The sequence below is a fragment of the Bombina bombina genome, chromosome 4, assembly GCF_027579735.1.
Source record: "Bombina bombina isolate aBomBom1 chromosome 4, aBomBom1.pri, whole genome shotgun sequence".
Taxonomy (NCBI): Eukaryota; Metazoa; Chordata; class Amphibia; order Anura; family Bombinatoridae; genus Bombina; species Bombina bombina.
Genome location: NC_069502.1, coordinates 45,671,077 through 45,693,649, shown reverse-complemented (window position 1 = coordinate 45,693,649; position 22,573 = coordinate 45,671,077). Strand labels below are relative to the sequence as shown.

At 36.1% G+C, this 22,573-nt stretch overlaps 1 protein-coding gene across 1 annotated transcript in view; it reads left to right on the top strand.

Annotated features, from left to right (window-relative positions):
• Positions 1-22,573, top strand: part of KIF3C (kinesin family member 3C) — a 249,701-nt gene that overhangs the window by 124,572 nt on the left and 102,556 nt on the right. Inside the window, exon 3 of the mRNA XM_053709474.1 lies at positions 12,311-12,412. Coding sequence (XP_053565449.1) covers positions 12,311-12,412 — 102 coding nt within the window. The remainder of the gene's footprint in view (positions 1-12,310; positions 12,413-22,573) is intronic.

Below are 22,573 nucleotides of genomic sequence, written 5' to 3'. Positions count from 1 at the left end.
TCATCATCAGTTCCTGAGGTTCGCCTTTTTGGACAAACATTACCAGTTCGTGGCTCTTCCATTCGGTTTAGCCACTGCTCCCAGAATTTTCACGAAGGTGCTAGGGTCCCTTCTAGCGGTTCTAAGACCGAGGGGCATTGCTGTAGCACCTTATCTAGACGACATTCTAATCCAAGCGTCGTCTCTTTCCAAAGCAAAGGCTCATACAGACATCGTTCTAGCCTTTCTCAGGTCTCACGGGTGGAAGGTGAATGTAGAAAAGAGTTCCCTGTCCCCGTCAACAAGAGTTCCCTTTTTGGGAAAAATCATAGATTCTTTAGAAATGAAGATCTTCCTGACAGAGGTCAGAAAGTCAAAGCTTCTAAACGCTTGTCAAGTTCTTCACTCTATTCCTCAGCCTTCCATAGCTCAGTGCATGGAAGTAGTAGGATTGATGGTTGCAGCAATGGACATAGTTCATTTTGCTCGAATTCATCTAAGACCATTACAACTGTGCATGCTCAATCAGTGGAATGGGGACTATGCAGACTTGTCTCCCCAGATTCAAGTAGATCAGGTAACCAGGGATTCTCGATCACCTGTCTCAGGGAATGAGTTTCCGCAGACCAGAATGGGTCATTGTCACGACCGACGCCAGTATCTTAGGCTGGGGTGCGGTCTGGGAATCTCTGAAAGCTCAAGGTCTATGGTCTCGAGAAGAGTCTCTTCTCCCAATAAACATTTTAGAACTGAGAGCGATATTCAATGCGCTCCTGGCGTGGCCTCTCCTAGCAAAGGCCAAATTCATAAGGTTTCAGTCGGACAACATGACGACTGTAGCGTGCGATGAGAGAGGTATCCAAGATCATCAAATGGGCGGAGGATCACTCCTGCCACCTATCTGCAATTCACATCCCAGGTGTGGACAACTGGGAGGCGGATTATCTGAGTCGCCAGACTTTTCATCCGGGGGAGTGGGAACTCCACCCGGAGGTTTTTGCCCAGTTAATCCAACTATGGGGCATTCCAGATATGGACCTGATGGCGTCTCGCCAGAACGCCAAGGTTCCTCGATACGGATCCAGATCCAGGGACCCCAAGGCGACACTGGTGGATGCATTAGTGGCGCCTTGGTCGTTCAACCTAGCTTATGTGTTTCCACCGTTTCCTCTCCTTCCCAGGCTTGTAGCCAGGATCAAACAGGAGCAGGCCTCGGTGATCCTAATAGCCCCTGCGTGGCCACGCAGGACTTGGTATGCAGACCTGGTGAATATGTCATCGGCTCCACCATGGAAGCTACCTTTGAGACAGGATCTTCTGGTACAAGGTCCGTTCGAACATCCAAATCTAGTTTCTCTCCAACTGACTGCTTGGAAATTGAACGCTTGATTCTATCTAAGCGTGGGTTTTCAGATTCAGTCATAGATACTCTGGTTCAAGCCAGAAAACCTGTAACTAGGAAGATTTACCATAAGATATGGCAAAAATATATCTGTTGGTGCGAATCCAAGGGGTTCCCTTGGAGTAGAATTAAAATCCCTAGGATACTTTCCTTTCTCCAAGAAGGTCTGGATAAAGGTTTGTCAGCTAGTTCCTTAAAAGGACAGATATCTGCTCTGTCTGTCTTGCTACACAAACGTCTGGCAGCAGTGCCAAATGTACAAGTGTTTGTACAGGCGTTAGTTAGAATCAAGCCTGTTTACAGACCAATAACTCCTCCTTGGAGTCTAAATTTAGTTCTTTCAGTTCTTCAGGGGGTTCTGTTTGAACCCATGCATTCCATAGATATTAAGTTACTATCTTGGAAAGTTCTGTTTTTGGTTGCTATTTCTTCTGCTAGAAGAGTTTCTGAATTATCTGCTTTGCAATGTACTTCTCCCTATCTTCTGGTATTCCATACAGATAAGGTAGCTTTACATACCAAGCCTGGTTTTCTTCCAAAGGTCGTTTCCAATAGGAATATCAACCAGGAAATTGTTGTTCCTTCTCTGTGTCCGAATCCAGTTTCAAAGAAGGAACGCTTGTTACACAATCTAGATGTGGTCCGTGCGTTAAAGTTCTATTTAGAAGCAACAACGGATTTCAGACAGACTTCATCTTTGTTTGTTGTGTATTCTGGCAAGAGGAGAGGGCAGAAAGCTACTGCTACCTCTCTTTCTTTTTGGCTGAAAAGCATCATCCGATTGGCTTATGAGACTGCCGGACGGCAGCCTCCTGAACGAATTACAGCACATTCTACTAGAGCTGTGGCTTCCACTTGGGCTTTCAAGAACGAGGCTTCTGTTGATCAGATCTGTAAGGCAGCGACTTGGTCTTCTCTGCATACTTTTGCCAAATTTTACAAATTCGATATTTATGCTTCTTCGGAGGCTATTTTTGGGAGAAAGGTTTTGCAAGCCGTGGTGCCTTCCGTTTAGGTAACCTGATTTGCTCCCTCCCTTCATCCGTGTCCTAAAGCTTTGGTATTGGTTCCCACAAGTAAGGATGACGCCGTGGGCCGGACACACCAATGTTGGAGAAAACAGAATTTATGTTTACCTGATAAATTTCTTTCTCCAACGGTGTGTCCGGTCCACGGCCCGCCCTGGTTTTTAATCAGGTTTGATGAATTTCTTTCTTTATACACTACAGTCACCACAGCACCCTATAGTTTCTCCTTTTTTCTCCTAACCGTCGGTCGAATGACTGGGGGGCGGAGCCAGAGGGGGGGGCTATATGGGCAGCTTTTGCTGTGCTCTCTTTGCCATTTCCTGTTGGGGAAGAGAATATTCCCACAAGTAAGGATGACGCCGTGGACCGGACACACCGTTGGAGAAAGAAATTTATCAGGTAAACATAAATTCTGTTTTTTTAATTAAGGAATGTACATTTTTTTTTTATACATAATGCTATTACACACTTAATAGACTATAGTATAGTGTAAATGTAACTTTTATATGCAATGGGAAACAAAGAAAATAATAATGTACCTATATATCTTTAGTAATATATACATATATAGGTATACACATATATATATATATATATATATATATATATATATATATATATATATATACATATAATTACAATGAAAAGGACATTTTCCTGTAAGTGAAGAACATTGGAATGTTAAATATGTACAGTAAATAGACAGTAAAACACATAAACACATAGATACATATGTATACAAATATAGTCACGTTGATTGGAGTAGCCGTGTTAGTCCAGAGATTTAGATATAAAAATAACAAGAGTATTGCATTGAGCAATGCTACTTTTTTATTGGACTAACTATACATTTATAAGATGACAAGCTTTCGGAAGAGTTCCTTCCTTTATCAAGTCTGAAGCAATACTCAAGTTTAGCAGCAATATAGTGTATAATGCCCCTTTAAGGGAATGTATTAGTTAGTATTATGCCAGCTTGCTGATTTACAGCCACACCCAATTGCAGCAGTTTTGCTTTACTGCTGCTGTGAAGGGTTTTTGCAGAGAATAGCAAACGCGGCAGCTCAGGCTGTAATGAATGCTGAGTAAGTTCATTACAGTTGTCACTGGCCCTGCACTGGCTGCGCACCATAAAGCTGAGAAAATAGCAACAATGCAAAAAGCTGCAAGGCTGTTTAACTTATGTCACCGCAAACCTTTTTGGTACATTTTTTTCTTTTTGCTATCATTTCTTAAAGGCACTTTAAACACTAAGGGCCTGATTACAAGTTTGTTGGTATTTAACGCTCCCGCTTGCACGCTAACTCCACTAGAAGTAATCTTTTGGCGCCTGTTGGATAGCGCTAGTATTAGAAGCTGAAAGTAAAATATTTTTTCACAAGTGCTAACTGACATACGGAAAAAGCCGAACCTAGGATACGTGCATAATTATATTCCACCATAGAAGTCAATGAAGAAAATAACGAGGAAAAAACCTAAAACCCGATCGCATATTCTCATGTGCGCTAACCCACATGAAAATATGAATATTTGACATTCCAATGTTCTTCACACAGAAGAATATATTCTTTTTATTCACAACTACGTATTTCTACATATATCCGACGGTATTGTCGTACTATATATATCTATACCTATATAATTATATAGATATACAGATATATATAGGAATATCTGTTTATAAATATATAGAACATATTCTGCTATGTGAAGAACATTGGAATGTGAAATATTTGCAGAAAATACACAGTATAACACTTTATCATCTACTTGACTGCAAAGGGATCCAATGCACTTTTAAGTATGTATTTATACATATTTATTTATGTGTTTATATGTGTATATACTGTATGTCTGTCAATACATATAAATACATAAATACATCTGTACACACACACACACATATATATATATACATCTTTATACATGTGTATGTACAGTATGTGTCACAATGTTAAAGCCCTTTGTCTGCCTTTTTTTTTCTAACACCTGAGATCTCATATCTTTGTCCCCTTCATTTTTATTAGATGGTGTTATTCCGAGTGTTACTGTACTTTGTACCGTATTTGTGATGTGCTTTATGACAATTTTTGATTCGCAAAACAGTTGACCAGAGCGAGGTAGAGGGCCAGAGAGGATGCGGTAATCATTCTAGTGTAAATTGTGATCAAGCGATTCCGTTTACTTTCAACCCTGGTCGGGTTCCGCTCGTATGAGTTGAAAGTAAACTATTTTCGCTCACCAAACTTAGAATATCACACGCAGGATAACCTATTCCCCCATAGAAGTCACTGGAGCAAAAAAAGTGGAAAAAAACCACCTACTCACGACATGATCCCATATTCTCAAGTGCACTAATCTGACAAGAGAAATATGAATATTTCACATTCCAATATTTTGCACATAGCAGAATATGTTCTATTTATTCATAAATACAGATTTCTCCTTATATCTGATGTTTTTTGCACAAATATACAGTGCTGTGCAAAAGTCACCATCAGCTTTGTTGTTTTAGCAAAGTTTTAATCCATATGTATTTTACTGTCTCTTTATTAAGATACAAACAGAAAATACAGGAAATATGTACACAAAATACATTAAAAAAAAATCAGAACAAAATGGCTTCTTCAGGCAAAAGTCAGTATTTAGTGTGACCTCCTTTGGCACTAAGCACAGCTTGAACTGTTTTAGGGAGACTGTCCTGAAGTTTTCTTCTGGTATATTTTACAAGGCTTTTTTTCATCACTTCCCAGAGTTCTTCTTTAGATTTTGGTTGTCTCTTGTTTCAGACTATTAAGAATGTTGCAATGAAAAATATATTAGTTTACAAGTAAAAGTTCATAATTATAAAAATAAAAATAAAATATTTATAATCCTAATTGGTATTGTCTGTTTCTCCGCCCCACTTTATTTCCTCTTTTGGTTGGGCTGTGATCTATAGAGCAGTCAAATCCACTCTCTACATAAGCTTTCTAAGGGCTTTAAATGGGCTGGGCTTAAAGATTGTCAAATGACACACACGCTGATTGGATGTTCACTAGAATTGTTGTAAAAAAAAAGTTCATCCAAGTGGGCCGGCATAACATTGCAATAGAAGCATTATTATATGCACTAATTTAACCCTTTAACAGATGGATTGAAAACAGAAAAGGTACACATATACTTTTTTAATGTTGAAACCCAACATTTTTCTTTTGTGATTCAGACAGAGTATACAATTTTCAACAACTTTACAATTTACTTCTGTTATTTAATTTGCTTCCTTCTCTTCTTATCCTTTGCTGAAAGGTTTATCTAGGAAAGCTAAGGAGCAGCAAAGAACCTAGGTTCTAGCTGCTGATTGGTGGCTACACACACACATATATATATATATATATATATATATATATATATATATATATATATATATATATACAGATTGTCATTGGCTCACCAATGTGTTCAGTTAGAAACCAGTAGTGCATTGCTGCTCCTTCAACAAAGGATACCAAGAGAACAAAACAAATTAGATAATAGAAGTAAATTGGAAAGTTGTTTAAAATCACATGTTCTATCTGAATCATGGGTTTCATGTCCCTTTAAGGTTTACCATCATTTTAAAGGGACAGTACATTGTAAAATAGTTTTTCCTTTATTGTATTTTCAATGACTTGTTATAGCAGCTGCAGAGTATAAAATGTATGAGAAATTGCATTTTCAGGTTTATTTGTGTATATGAAGTAGCTGGTTTTGTGCTTTGAAACCACAGCCTATTACAATGGGTTGAGATTCAGGTAATATCAGATCTGATTATGTTATCACTTTGTGTACACACACTTGCTTCCTTATCTTATATTTGTCTGGAACACCAAAGCTGAATATATAGAGAGAATAATAGAAAATTATCATTTTATTACTTAAAGGGACAGTCAAGTCCAAAAAAAACTTTCATGATTTAAATAGGGAATGTGATTTTAAACAACTTTCCAATTTACTTTTATCACGAATTTTGCTTTGTTCTGTTGGTATTCTTAGTTGAAAGCTAAACCTAGGAGGTTCATATGCTAATTTCTTAGACCTCTAATCTGAATGCACTTTGACCATTAGAGGGCATTAGTTCATGTGTTTCATATGATAACATTGAGCTAATGCACGTGAAGTTACCCTGGAGTGAGCACTGATTGACTAAAATGCAAGTCTGTCAAAAGAACTGAAATAAGGATGCAGTTTGCAGAGGCTTAGATACAAGGTAATCACAGCCGTAAAAAGTGTTTTTCTATAACAGTGTTGGTTATGCAAAACTGGGGAATGGGTAATAAAGGGATTATCTTTCTTTTTAAACAACAACAATTCTGGTGTTGACTGTCCCTTTAACTATCCTGCTCCCCACTGAGAGTGTAATCTCTTCTGCTGGCTGTGTTTACTTAGGTTTGTCAATAGCAAATACTCCAGTATCAAATCTTTCAGTATAGGTGGCTATACCACAGGCTAAATCAGCTATTTCAAATGCTGAAATAGGAGTAAAGGTGCTACTTGTAACCAATTTAATACACTCTAGCAGGTAAAAAGGATCATTGGGAATAATATAAATGGGAGACTTTTTTTGGGGTGAACTGTCCCTTTAAGGAATTTATATGAAATTATTAACTCATGAACTGAAACATATAAAGCAATTGTTCAATATGACATGAATTATTTGTCATGTTTTTTGCTTTTGTGACAATCATGTGATTTCCCTAATTCTCACAGTTTCAGTGTAACCATTATATTGTTTTGTTGTTGAAGCAGATTTGTAGGATTGTAATGGCTTAGAAAACAAGCAAACTATTGAATTGCTGTAATTTGTTTGATAACAATTTCTGATGAATTGGAACTCAGGCCTTAGATACATATAAGTAATATGTGTGTCTGGATATCAGAAGCTACAGACACATTCATATTCCTTAGATTTATTTTTTGTACAATACAAATGAGCGTCCTTCTCCGCATGTCACAGTGATTCACTGTATTGTGTGACCTCTGTCATTCTTTGGGCTTTGTCCATTAGCGGCTGGCACAGTGCCAGGCAGCTGCATAAAGACCTCTGTTTGGCCTCACTCCGTCACCTACGTCTTCCTGCATCTGAAGACAAATCATCCTGACCCATCCACTTTCTGTTTGATGTCAGCCAGAGGCAGCAGCGCAGTATATATGTATAAATGTGTCCTAGCTGTGTTATCTCTGCATTTCTAATCAAGTATAATACAATTTACAGGAGGAGTTCTGCTTATAATCCACTTTAGACACACGCTACAGACGGAACTGCTTAAAGGGACAGTCTACTCCAAAATTGCTATTGTTTAAAAAGCTAGATAATACCTTTACTACCTATTTCCCAGCTTTGCACAACCAACATTGTTATATGAATATACTTAACCTTTATCTCAGTACATGTTGACAGTTTTTTTTACAGCTAGACGGCTCTAGTTCATGTGTGCCATATAGAGAACATTGTGCTCACTCCCGTGGAGTTATTTATGAGTCAGCATTGATTGACTAAATGCACGCCTTTAAAAAGATCTGAGATGAGGGGGCAGTCTGCAGAGGCTTAGATACAAGGTAATCACAGAGGTAAAAAGTATATTAATATAACTGAGATAAGGGAACAGTCTGCAGAGGCTTAGATACAGGGTAATCACAGAGGTAAAAAGTATATTAATATAACTGAGATAAGTGGGCAGTCTACAGAGGCTTAGATACAAGGTAATCACAGAGGTAAAAAGTATATTAATATAACTGAGATAAGGGGGCAGTCTGCAGAGGCTTAGATACAAGGTAATCACAGAGGTAAAAAGTATATTAATATAACTGAGATAAGGGGGCAGTCTGCAGAGGCTTAGATACAAGGTAATCACAGAGGTAAAAAGTATATTAAAGGGACACTGTACCCAAAAATTTTCTTTCGTGATTCAGATTGAGCCTGAAATTTTAAGCAACTTTCTAATTTACTCCTATTATCAAATTTTCTTCATTCTCTTGGTATCTTTATTTGAAATGCAAGAATGTAAGTTTAGATGCCGGCCCATTTTCAGTGAACAACCTGGGTTGTCCTTGCTGATTGGTGGATAAATTCATCCACCAATAAAAAAGTGCTGTCCAAAGTCCTGAAACCAAAAAAAGCTTAGATGCCTTCTTTTTCAAATAATGATAGCAAGAAAACAAAGAAAAATTGATAATATGAGTAAATTAGAAAGTTGCCTAAAATTGCATGCTCAATCTGAATCACAAAAGAAAATTTTTGGGTACAGTGTCCCTTTAATATAACTGAGATAAGGGGGCAGTCTGCAGAGGCTTAGATACAAGGTAATCACAGAGGTAAAAAGTATGTTAATATAACTGAGATAAGGGGGCAGTCTGCAGAGGCTTAGATACAAGGTAATCACAGAGGTAAAAAGTATATTAATATAACTGAGATAAGGGGGCAGTCTGCAGAGGCTTAGATACAGGGTAATCACAGAGGTAAAAGTATATTAATATAACTGAGATAAGGGGGCAGTCTGCAGAGGCTTAGATACAGGGTAATCACAGAGGTATAAAGTATAGTAATATAACTGAGATAAGGGGGCAGTCTGCAGAGGCTTAGATACAGGGTAATCACAGAGGTAAAAAGTATATTAATATAACTGAGATAAGGAGCAGTCTGCAGAGGCTTAGATAGAAGGTAATCACAGAGGTAAAAAGTATATTAATATAACTGAGATAAGGGGGCAGTCTGCAGAGGCTTAGATGCAAGGTAATCACAGAGGTAAAAAGTATATTAATATAACTGAGATAAGGGGGCAGTCTGCAGATGCTTAGATACAAGGTAATCACAGAGGTAAAAAGTATATTAATATAACTGAGATAAGGGGGCAGTCTGCAGAGGCTTAGATACAGGGTAATCACAGAGGTAAAAAGTATATTAATATAACTGAGATAAGGGGGCAGTCTGCAGAGGCTAAGATACAGGGTAATCACAGAGGTAAAAAGTATAGTAATATAACTGAGATAAGGGGCAGTCTGCAGAGGCTTAGATACAAGGTAATCACAGAGGTAAAAAGTATATTAATATAACTGAGATAAGGCGCAGTCTGCAGAGGCTTAGATACAGGGTAATCACAGAGGTAAAAAGTATATTAATATAACTGAGATAAGGGGCAGTTTGCAGAGGCTTATATACAAGGTAATCACAGAGATAAAAAGTATAGTAATATAACTGTTGGTTATGCAAAACTGGGGAATGTGTAATAAAGGGATTATCTATGTTTTGAAACAAAAAAAATTCTAGAGTAGACTGTCCCTTTAATGTAAACTAACTTAAAGGGATATAGAGCATGAGATTTTAAGAGACTTCATTTTACTTCTGTTATTAAATTGGCTTTGATCTTCTGATATCCTTTGTAAAAAGCGTACCTGTGTAGGTTCAAGAGCAATAATAAACATCTGGTAGCTGGCTGCTGATTGGTGGCTGCACATATCACTTCTGTCTTGATTGCTCCGATTGGGTTAAAGTACTTAGGGCCCAGCTTATCTGATTAAACTTTCATGATTCAGAGAGAGCATTCTGACTTTTTCATTAATTTATTATATCAAATCTACTTGGTTCTCTTGGTATCCTAACTTTTTCAAGGTAGGCTTAGGAGCTGTAATACACTCCTGGGAGCTAGCTGCTGATTGGTGGCTACACACATATGCCTCTTGTCATTGGATCACAAGATGTATTCAGCTAGCTCCCAGTAGTGCATCACTGCTCTGCCAACGAACTTTAATAGGAAGTGCCTGTCAGCCAATGAGCATTAGTTGTAATTACCTATTAGCTAATGAACATTAGCACAACACAAATATCAGCCAATAAACATTAGCACAACACAAATATCAGCCAATGAACATTGGCACAACACAAATAGTCAATGAACATTAGCACAACACAAATATCAGCCAATAAGCATTAGCACAACACAAATATCAGCCAATAAACATTAGCACAACACAAATATCAGCCAATAAGCATTAGCACAACACAAATATCAGCCAATAAGCATTAGCACAACACAAATATCAGCCAATGAGCATTAGTTGTAATTACCTATTAGCTAATGAACATTAGCACAACACAAATATCAGCCAATAAGCATTAGCACAACACAAATATCAGCCAATAAACATTAGCACAACACAAATATCAGCCAATAAACATTAGTACAACACAAATATCAGCCAATAAGCATCAGCACAACACAAATATCAGCCAATAAACATTAGCACAACACAAATATCAGCCAATAAACATTAGCACAACACAAATATCAGCCAATAAACATTAGTACAACCCAAATATCAGCCAATAAGCATCAGCACAACACAAATATCAGCCAATAAACATTAGCACAACACAAATATCAGCCAATGAACATTAGCACAACACAAATATCAGCCAATAAACATTAGCACAACACAAATATCAGCCAATGAACATTAGTACAACACAAATATCAGCCAATAAGCATTAGCACAACACAAATATCAGCCAATAAACATTAGCACAACACAAATATCAGCCAATAAACATTAGCACAACACAAATATTAGCCAATGAACATTAGCACAACACAAATATCAGCCAATAAACATTAGCACAACACAAATATCAGCCAATGAACATTAGTACAACACAAATATCAGCCAATAAGCATTAGCACAACACAAATATCAGCCAATAAACATTAGCACAACACAAATATCAGCCAATAAACATTAGCACAACACAAATATCAGCCAATAAGCATTAGTACAACACAAATATCAGCCAATGAACATTAGCACAACACAAATATCAGCCAATAAGCATTAGCACAACACAAATATCAGCCAATGAACATTAGTACAACACAAATATCAGCCAATGAACACTAGCACAACACAAATATCAGCCAATAAACATTAGCACAACACAAATATCAGCCAATAAACATTAGCACAACACAAATATCAGCCAATAAACATTAGCACAACACAAATATCAGCCAATAAACATTAGCACAACACAAATATCAGCCAATGAACATAAGCACAACACAAATATCAGCCAATAAACATTAGCACAACACAAATATCAGCCAATAAACATTAGCACAACTTAAATATCAGCCAATAAACATTAGCACAACACAAATATCAGCCAATAAGCATTAGCACAACACAAATATCAGCCAATAAGCATTAGCACAACACAAATATCAGCCAATAAACATTAGCACAACACAAATATCAGCCAATAAACATTAGCACAACACAAATATCAGCCAATAAGCATCAGCACAACACAAATATCAGCCAATGAACATTAGCACAACACAAATATCAGCCTATAAGCATTAGCACAACACAAATATCAGCCAATAAACATTAGCACAACACAAATATCAGCCAATAAGCATCAGCACAACACAAATATCAGCCAATGAACATTAGCACAACACAAATATCAGCCTATAAGCATTAGCACAACACAAATATCAGCCAATAAACATTAGCACAACACAAATATCAGCCAATAAGCATCAGCACAACACAAATATCAGCCAATGAACATTAGCACAACACAAATATCAGCCAATAAGCATCAGCACAACACAAATATCAGCCAATAAGCATTAGCACAACACAAATATCAGCCAATGAGCATTAGTATGAGGTAGACAACTGACACTGCAATATTGCAGGACATAAAATTAACGTCACAAGGCTGCTGTTTCTCATGGACAGTAGACATATTTGTTATGCAATATCCTCACCAATTCTGTATGCACTACTTATTAGCCCTATATCAGAATGTCCCTAAGCTTGTGCATGAGATGTTTACTGCAGTTATAGTATTAACACAACATCTGCTTTATGTTTTCAGGCAATGGAGAGCAAGCTGCTGATTGGAGGGAAGAATATCATGGACCATACGAACGAGCAGCAGAAAATGCTGGAGATAAAGCGTCAGGAGATAGCAGAACAGGTGAGAAACGATAGGAGGCCTGACACAAACAGGGAGGTGCTCGCGCTCCACATCCTACTTGAGCGCACAATAAATGTCCCTGAAGGGACATTATACACTAAGGGCCAGATTACAAGTGTAGCGCTAAATTATCGCCCTCCCGCAAACAGGCAAATTTATCCGTTTGCAGGTGCGTGACAATTTACCAGCCATTGGCTGGTTATTGCTACTGTGAGCTTGTGGTAGCCATTAGCGCTCTGAAAATTAACCAGAGATCCAATCTCTTGTTCATTTTCTAAAAGTGCCCCAAATGCCCTCAAAATAGAGGATATTATAGTTGTTTTTTTTTTTTTGTTGTCTTTTGAAATGTAGCTTTTTTTTATATATATATAAAATTACCGCAGTGGGCAGTTTTTGAGGTCTAAAGTTGTCGGTGTGGGGTGTTAGAATAAAAAAACGGCTCTGAAAAGTACCTTTACATTGTGGTCTATGGGAATTGTGTTTTTCCAGTAAATATATATTTATATGATTATATACACATATTAACACATAAATATATATGTATATAGTCATATATATATCTTTAAAAAAAATGCTGCCATCGGTGCGCTAATTACCCCTTCACTGCACGAGGTTGGAACCTATGAAAGAGCGCTCTCATGAGCGCAATGCTTCCGTGCAATGTGAATGAGAGCTCACGTTCGCATTACACCTGACTTGTAATTCCAGCGCACATTAGCGTGAGGTAGTATTACAAAGTGGAGCACAAATATCGCTTCAGCGAACGCAATATTTATTGCACTCCACTTATAATCTGGCCCTAAATACATTTCATGCACCTCCCTCTAATTAGGGTGCCACCATTTTGGAACCTAAGTTACACTGCAGGTATCTAAAGGAGAGTTGCTGCACTTTGCAAACAGGTCGGCACTGGAATGTATAAAAAAGATTTCAACATGGTGGCCCCATTACTAGAGGGAGGTGCGGAATAACCTCAATACTATACTTACACAATGTAACATGACCCTTTAATCAAATACAATAGTGATTTGCAGGCAGTTTATCAGACTGCTGGGGGCCAACGTTGCCATAGAAATAAACAATCTGATATACACAGAATGTGCTTGAGATTCAGGAACATGAAGTGTGCACGTGACTAATTCTCAGGATATCCTGATCCTATGCGTATCTCAGGAATTCCTGCAGTGCTTGTTACTCCTGAAGCTGCTACACGACCTCTTGTTCTGGGGTTGCACTTTATAATGCTTTCACCTTCAGCTTTATTAAATAGTTTAATAGGTTATTAAAAGGGAAACAAAATGCCTTTTGCCTTCATGTAAAAAAAATTTTCTTTTGTGATTCACATAGAGCAGGCTATTTTAACCCCTTAAGGACCAGCGACGTACCCTGTATGTCACTGGCCTTTTTTTGGGACTTGATTGTTTTATAGCGTGGTCTTGCCACCAGCGTTGAGACTGCTCTATTCCACAAAGCCTGCTAGAGGGAGGGCATTAATAGTGTGTTCTTGCTAGACTTGTGCTATTATGTCCTGAAAAAACCCTTAACGACCAGTGACATACAGGGTACATTGTGGTCATTAAGGGGTTAAGCAACTTTCTAATTTACTCCTATTATCAATTTTTCTTCATTCTCTTGCTATCATTATTTGAAAAATAAGGCATCTAAGCAAAGGAGCCAGCCAATTTTTGGTTTAGTACCCTGGACAGCACTTGTTTAATGGTGGGTGCATTTAGCCACCAATCAGCAAGCACAACCCAGGTTGTGAACCAAAAATGGGCCGGCTTATAAACTTACATTCTTGCTTTTCAAATAAAGATAGCAAGAGAATGAAGAAAAATTGATAATCGGAGTAAATTAGAAAGTTGCTTAAAATTGCACGCTCTATCTGAATAACGAAATAAAAAATGTGGGTTTAGTGTCCCTTTAAGTTGTATTTTTAGACCAGTTTATTAGCCTCCTTTGTACAGTTTCTACTGTATTTATATCCTCTGGTGAGACGGTCTCTAGAACTGTACACAATATTCATGATGAGGCCTAACTAGTGATCTGTATAGTGACCTAACCCCCTCACTTGTTTTGCTATTAATACCTCATCAGATAAAACCTACTGGCCAGACCTGCGGTATTGTTTAACTTCAGTTCACTTAAAATATTCATCGCTGTGCCCCAGTTTCTGTCAGGGAACAGCACTGAAGCTGAGCATGCTGGGATAAATAGTTGAGCCTTTAGGTAACTTTTTTAGCATGTTGTGACAACTTGTGCCTGTGTAAAAATGGTGGGCAATTTTACTTGGTCCCATCTGGTACTGCAAAAAAGAGAGATAAACACAAAAATGACCCCACATTGTTAGGAGAGACCCAGAGTTTTATATTTTTACTAATAATGCTTTATGCAACTGTATACACTACTTAAAGGGACAGTCAACACAAAAATTGTTATTGTTTAAAAAGATAGATAACACCTTTACTAGCCATTCCCCAGCTTTGCACAACCACAATTGTTATATAAATATACTTTTTAACCTTTAAACCTCTAAATTTCTGCCTGGTTTTAAGCCACTACAGACAGCCTCTTATCACATGCTATTTTATTAGCTTTTCACCACAGGGTAGTGCTAGTTCATGTGAGTCATATAGATAACATTGTGCTCACGGCCGTGGGTTGTGCACAACACAGCACTAATTGGCTTAAATGCAAGTCAATAGTTAATAAATAAAAATTCATTTGATTACGGGGTCAGAAGAGGCTTAGATACTAATCACAGAGGTAAAAAGTGTATTAATATAACTGTGTTTTCTGTGCAAAACTGGGGAATGGGTAATAAAGGGATTATCTATCTTTTTAAAGAACAAACATATTTGAGATGACCGTCCCTTTAAAGGGACATTAAACACTTAAAAGTGGTAATATAAAATGATAAAGCATATATGTAAATAAAACTCTGCAATATACTTTCATTATCTATTTTGTTCCCTTTTCCTGTAGTTCCATTCTGAAATGTTGAGCTTTTCAGTTCCTGTTAGTGATAGAAGTGCAGAACACTGTTATATTCCACACAGCCATTGGCTGCACACTCTAGTGACCTATTTATAACTGTCCCTAATTGGCCACAGCAGAGAAGGTAGCCTAACTTACAACATGGCAGCTCCCATTGTTTTATAGACTAATGAAACTTTAAAAAATACATCTACGTGTTATTCTCAAACTAATGTTTTCTTTGAATGCATCATTCTATCTAGTATTTATTTAGTGTTTAATGTCCCTTTAAGTTTACAAAATATTTACAAATACAAAAGCCAGATGTTCTTTCTTAAAGGAACAGTGAAGTAAATATTATGATGACATTGTAACCTTGCAATGGTACTGTAATGCAACGTGCATTTAAAAAGTTGCTTTAGCATTGGCACCACATACAGGGAATATCTCTAAACTAACTAATATATGAAGCATTAAAGGGATAGGAAAGTCAAAATTAAACTAGCATGATTTTCAAATGTGCTTTGTTCTCTTGGTACCCACTGTTGAAAATGTATACGCACATATCCCACACTAATGAAACCTAGCTGCTGATTGGCACCTGCACACATTTGTGGCTTGTGATTGGTTTACTAGAAGTGTTCAGCTAGCTGCAAGTAGTGCAATGCTGTTCCTTCAGCAAAGGATAACAAGAGAATGAAGCTTATTTGATTATAAAAGTACATTTGGAAGTTGTTTAAAAAATGTATGTTCTACCTGAATCATGAATTACATGTTTAGGGTTTCCTGTCCCTTTAAGCTGTTGGTATAACATTTTGTAGCCTACCATGTAAAGCTTTACAGCACTCTGGCCTAGCACAAATAGCAGTGCTTTTCAAATTTGATTAGAACTATTGGTATTGTTTTCCCTTCACTTGATTATACTTTAAAGCCATGAACCAAAACAAGTGAGTCACATAAATGAGATCCGTATCTATAGGTATAATGACTATAGACTGATGAGTCACTACAGCTGGGAGATGCTTCTGATTGCTGGAATTAAATGTCCTATTTTTACAAAGACTGATTTCCAGGAAGCTATTTCCAGAAGTCCAAAGAGGGCAAAAAAAAAAAAAAAAAAGAACCTATGTTCTATTTTATGTAGCGATTACTCCGCAGTTACATTTCCCCTTTTATAGATCTTCCTGGCTAATATTAGTAAACTGAACTAGGTTATCTAGATGAAAATGACCTTTGTTTATTTGGTACAGCAGTAACAGTGTGCTCTTGTGCCTATAATGGTGCAGAATTGATCTATGCTTTATTATTACTCTCTCTCTTTCTCTCTCTCTCTTCCTCTCATTCTCTCTCTCTTCCTCTCATTCTCTCTCTCTTCCTCTCATTCTCTCTCTCTTCCTCTCCTTCTCTCTCTTCCTCTCATTCTCTCTCTCTTCCTCTCATTCTCTCTCTCTTCCTCTCATTCTCTCTCTCTTCCTCTCATTCTCTCTCTCTTCCTCTCATTCTCTCTCTCTCTTTCTCTCTCTCTTCCTCTCATTCTCTCTCTCTTCCTCTCATTTTCTCTCTCTCTTTCTCTCTCTCTCCATATCTCTTCCTCTCCTTCTCTCACTCTCTCTCCATCTCTCTTCCTCTCCTCTCTCTCCATCTCTCTTCCTCTCCTCTCTCTCCATCTCACTTCCTCTCCTCTCTCTCCATCTCACTTCCTCTCCTCTCCATCTCACTTCCTCTCCTTCTCTTTCTCTCTCCATCTCTCTTCCTCTCCTCTCTCTCTTCTGTCTCTCCATCTCTCGCTCTCTCTTTCTCTCTCTCTCTTCTCTCTCTCCATCCCTCTTTCTCTCTCTCTCTCTCTCTCTCTCTCTATCTCTCTCTCTCTCTCTCCATCCGTCTCTCTCTCCATCCGTCTCTCTCTTCTCTCTCTCTCTCCATCCCTCTCTCTCTCCATCTCTCTCTCTCTCTCTCCATCCCCCTCTCTCTCTCTCCATCCCTCTCTCTCTCTCTCTCCATCCCTCTCTCTCTCTCTCTCTCTCTCTCCATCCCCCTCTCTCTCCATCACTCTCTCTCTCTCCATCCCCCTCTCTCTCCATCCCTCTCTCTCTCTCTCTCTCTCCATCCCCCTCTCTCTCCATCACTATCTCTCTCCATCACTCTCTCTCTCCATCCCTCTCTCTCTCTCCATCCGTCTCTCTGTCTCTCTCTCACAAATTAACATGAGTATTACTGGTATGATTGTACATATAAGAGTTGCCAAACCTCATTGCTTAGGGAAAGGGGAGGTGTTGGTGGCACTTCTTATCACATGTGGTCACTTAGGTAGCTGCATATTGTGCTTTGTTTCCTTTTACTTTACTTTACGTTTTGTTCTTTGAAACGGAATGTGAGCACCAGCGCTGATATTTTCTGTGCTCACGCTGGGCTATTTTAAGCGCAGTAGTAAAAAGCTGTGATCCCCGGGTTGCACTGATAACACTGCCAGCTTTATTTTGGTTGGCACATTTTTCTGTATCTGCAAGTGTGTGTGTGTAGATTATACGCACTCATCCTGCAATGGGACAGAATTTGTGTCATTAGTCTTAGTGTATTCTCTGCATCATTCTTCCGGGACATCACAAATTGGGCCAAATTGCAAGTGGAGCGCTAATTAACGCTCCCGCTCAAGTGTTAACTGTGCTAGACATAAGCTTTTTATGCGCGTCGGGTTGAGCTCGTATTATGAGTTGAAAGTAAACTGTTTTGAATCATCCGTTAACCCAATGAGTGCAAAAATCCGAACTTACAATATCGCATGCGCGTTCACGTATTTCGTCATAGAAGTCAATGGAGATAAAAAAGTGTGGGGGGGGGGGGAGAAACACTTTTACGCAAACCCAATCGCATATTCTCGTGTGCATTAACCCGACATAAAAATAGGAATATTTCACTCTTCAATGTTCTTCACATAGAAGAATATATTCTATTTATTCCTAAATAGATATTTCTACATATATCTAAAGGTATTTTTGCACAAATATATATTTATACCTATATACATATATATATATATATATATATATATATATACATGATTATATATAGGCATAGATATATACAGATATATGTAGGAATATCTTTTTTTAAATACATGATATCTGCTATATGCAGAACACTGGAATGTGAAATATTTTTTCTAACACCTGAGATCTCATATCTTTGAGCCTTTATAACTTTTTTTGTGCAATATTGGTTTGCAATAATTTTTATGATGTAGTGTTATTATGAGTGTAACTGTACTGTGTAATGTATATTTATTAGATGGTGTTATTATGTGTGTAACTGTAGTGTGTAATGTATCTTTATTAGATGGTGTTATTATCAGTGTAATTGTAGTGTGTAATGTATCTTTATTAGATGGCGTTATTATGAGTGTAACTGTACTGTGTAATGTATCTTTATTAGATGGTGTTATTATGTGTTTAACTGTACTGTGTAATGTATCTTTATTAGATGGTGTTATTATGTGTGTAACTGTAGTGTGTAATGTATCTTTATTAGATGGTGTTATTATCAGTGTAACTGTAGTGTGTAATGTATCTTGATTAGATGGCGTTATTATGAGTGTAACTGTACTGTGTAATGTATCTTTATTAGATGGTGTTATTATGTGTGTAACTGTACTGTGTAATGTATATTTATTATTTAGTGTTATTATGTGTGTAACTGTTCTGTGTAATGTATCTTTATTAGATGGTGTTATTATGTGTGTAACTGTACTGTGTAATGTATCTTTATTAGATGGTGTTATTATGTGTGTAACTGTAGTGTGTAATGTATCTTTATTAGATGGTGTTATTATGTGTGTAACTGTACTGTGTAATGTATCTTTATTAGATGGTGTTATTATGTGTGTAACTGTAGTGTGTAATGTATATTTATTAGATGGTGTTATTATGAGTGTAACTGTACTGTGTAATGTATATTTATTAGATAGTGTTATGAGTGTAACTGTACTGTGTAATGTATATTTATTAGATGGTGTTATTATGTGTGTAACTGTAGTGTGTAATGTATCTTTATTAGATGGTGTTATTATCAGTGTAACTGTAGTGTGTAATGTATCTTTATTAGATGGCGTTATTATGAGTGTAACTGTACTGTGTAATGTATCTTTATTAGATGGTGTTATTATGAGTGTAACTGTACTGTGTAATGTATATTTATTAGATGGTGTTATTATGTGTGTAACTGTAGTGTGTAATGTATATTTATTATTTAGTGTTATTATGAGTGTAACTGTAGTGTGTAATGTATCTTTATTAGATGGTGTTATTATGTGTGTAACTGTACTGTGTAATGTATCTTTATTAGATGGTGTTATTATGTGTGTAACTGTACTGTGTAATGTATCTTTATTAGATGGTGTTATTATGAGTGTAACTGTACTGTGTAATGTATATTTATTAGATGGTGTTATTATGTGTGTAACTGTAGTGTGTAATGTATATTTATTAGATGGTGTTATTATGAGTGTAACTGTACTGTGTAATGTATATTTATTAGATGGTGTTATTATGAGTGTAACTGTACTGTGTAATGTATATTTATTAGATGGTGTTATTATGTGTGTAACTGTACTGTGTAATGTATATTTATTAGATGGTATTATTATGAGTGTAACTGTACTGTGTAATGTATATTTATTAGATGGTGTTATTATGAGTGTAACTGTACAGTGTAATGTATATTTTTTAGATGGTGTTATTATGAGTGTAACTGTACTGTGTAATGTATATTTATTAGATGGTGTTATTATGTGTGTAACTGTACTGTGTAATGTATATTTATTAGATAGTGTTATTATGTGTGTAACTGTACTGTGTAATGTATATTTATTAGATGGTGTTATTATGAGTGTAACTGTACTGTGTAATGTATATTTATTAGATGGTGTTATTATGTGTGTAACTGTACTGTGTAATGTATTTTTATTAGACAGTGTTATTATGAGTGTAACTGTACTGTGTAATGTATATTTATTAGATGGTGTTATTATACGTGTAACTGTACTGTGTAATGTATATTTATTAGATGGTGTTATTGTGTGTAACTATACTGTGTAATGTATATTTATTAGATGGTGTTATTATGAGTGTAATTGTACTGTGTAATGTATATTTATTAGACAGTGTTATTATAAGTGTAACTGTACTGTGTAATGTATATTTATTAGATGGTGTTATTATGAGTGTAACTGTACTGTGTAATGTATATTTATTAGATGGTGTTATTATGAGTGTAACTGTACTGTGTAATGTATATTTATTAGATGGTGTTATTATCAGTGTAACTGTATCGTGTAATATATATTTATTAGATGGTGTTATTATGTGTGTAACTGTACTGTGTAATGTATATTTATTAGATGGTGTTATTATGAGTGTAACGGTACTGTGTAATGTATATTTATTAGATGGTGTTATTATCAGTGTAACTGCACTGTGTAATGTATATTTATTAGATGGTGTTATTATGAGTGTAACTGTACTGTGTGATGTATTTTTATTAGATAGTCTTATTATGTGTGTAACTGTACTATGTAATGTATATTTATTAGATAGTATTATTATGAGTGTAACTGTACTGTGTAATGTATATTTATTAGATAGTGCTATTATGTGTGTAGCTGTACTGTGTAATGTATATTTATTAGATGGTGTTATTATGAGTGTAACTGTACTGTTTAATGTATATTTATTAGATGGTGTTATTATGTGTGTAACTGTACTGTGTAATGTATATTTATTAGATAGTGTTATTATGTGTGTAACTGTACTGTGTAATGTATATTTATTAGATAGTGTTATTATGTGTGTAACTGTACTGTGTAATGTATATTTATTAGATGGTGTTATTATGAGTGTAACTGTACTGTTTAATGTATATTTATTAGATGGTGTTATTATGTGTGTAACTGTACTGTGTAATGTATATTTATTAGACAGTGTTATTATGAGTGTAACTGTACTGTGTAATGTATATTTATTAGATGGTGTTATTATACGTTTAACTGTACTGTGTAATGTGTATTTATTAGATGGTGTTATTATGTGTAACTATACTGTGTAATGTATATTTATTAGATGGTGTTATTATAAGTGTAACTGTACTGTGTAATGTATATTTATTAGATGGTGTTATTATGTGTGTAACTGTACTGTGTAATGTATATTTATTAGATGGTGTTATTATGAGTGTAACTGTACTGTGTAATGTATATTTATTAGATAGTGTTATTATGAGTGTAACTGTACTGTGTAATGTATATTTATTAGATAGTGTTATTATGAGTGTAACTGTACTGTGTAATGTATATTTATTAGATAGTGTTATTATGTGTGTAACTGTACTGTGTAATGTATATTTATTAGATGGTGTTATTATGAGTGTAACTGTACTGTTTAATGTATATTTATTAGATGGTGTTATTATGTGTGTAACTGTACTGTGTAATGTATATTTATTAGACAGTGTTATTATGAGTGTAACTGTACTGTGTAATGTATATTTATTAGATGGTGTTATTATACGTTTAACTGTACTGTGTAATGTATATTTATTAGATGGTGTTATTATGAGTGTAACTGTACTGTGTAATGTATATTTATTAGATGGTGTTATTATCAGTGTAACTGTACTGTGTAATGTATATTTATTAGATGGTGTTATTATGAGTGTAACTGTACTGTGTAATGTATATTTATTAGATGGTGTTTTTATGTGTGTAACTGTACTGTGTAATGTATATTTATTAAATAGTGTTATTATGAGTGTAACTTTACTTTGTAATGTATTTTTGATGTGTTTTGTGCAACTTTTTTGTTTTGCGAAACAGTTAACCACAGCTCTGAGAAAGCAGTTATCATTCTAGCGTAAATTGCAATTGCACTCAATCGATCGCGTTTTCTTTCAACTCGTAATACCAGCGTTAAACCCGACGCGCACAAACAGCCGTGATAAACCCCTTATCGCTCACGCTGAAACATTGGTGCTCCACTCTCTGGAGTGGCTTATTATTGGTTATTGTTCTACCTCTCTCACTTTTTTATCTCTCTCTCTTTACATTTTCTCTCTTTCTGTGTCTAACTCTCTGTTTCTTTCAGCATCTAAAACATTAAAATATCTAAATACACCAAATTGAATATTTACTTACTTGCT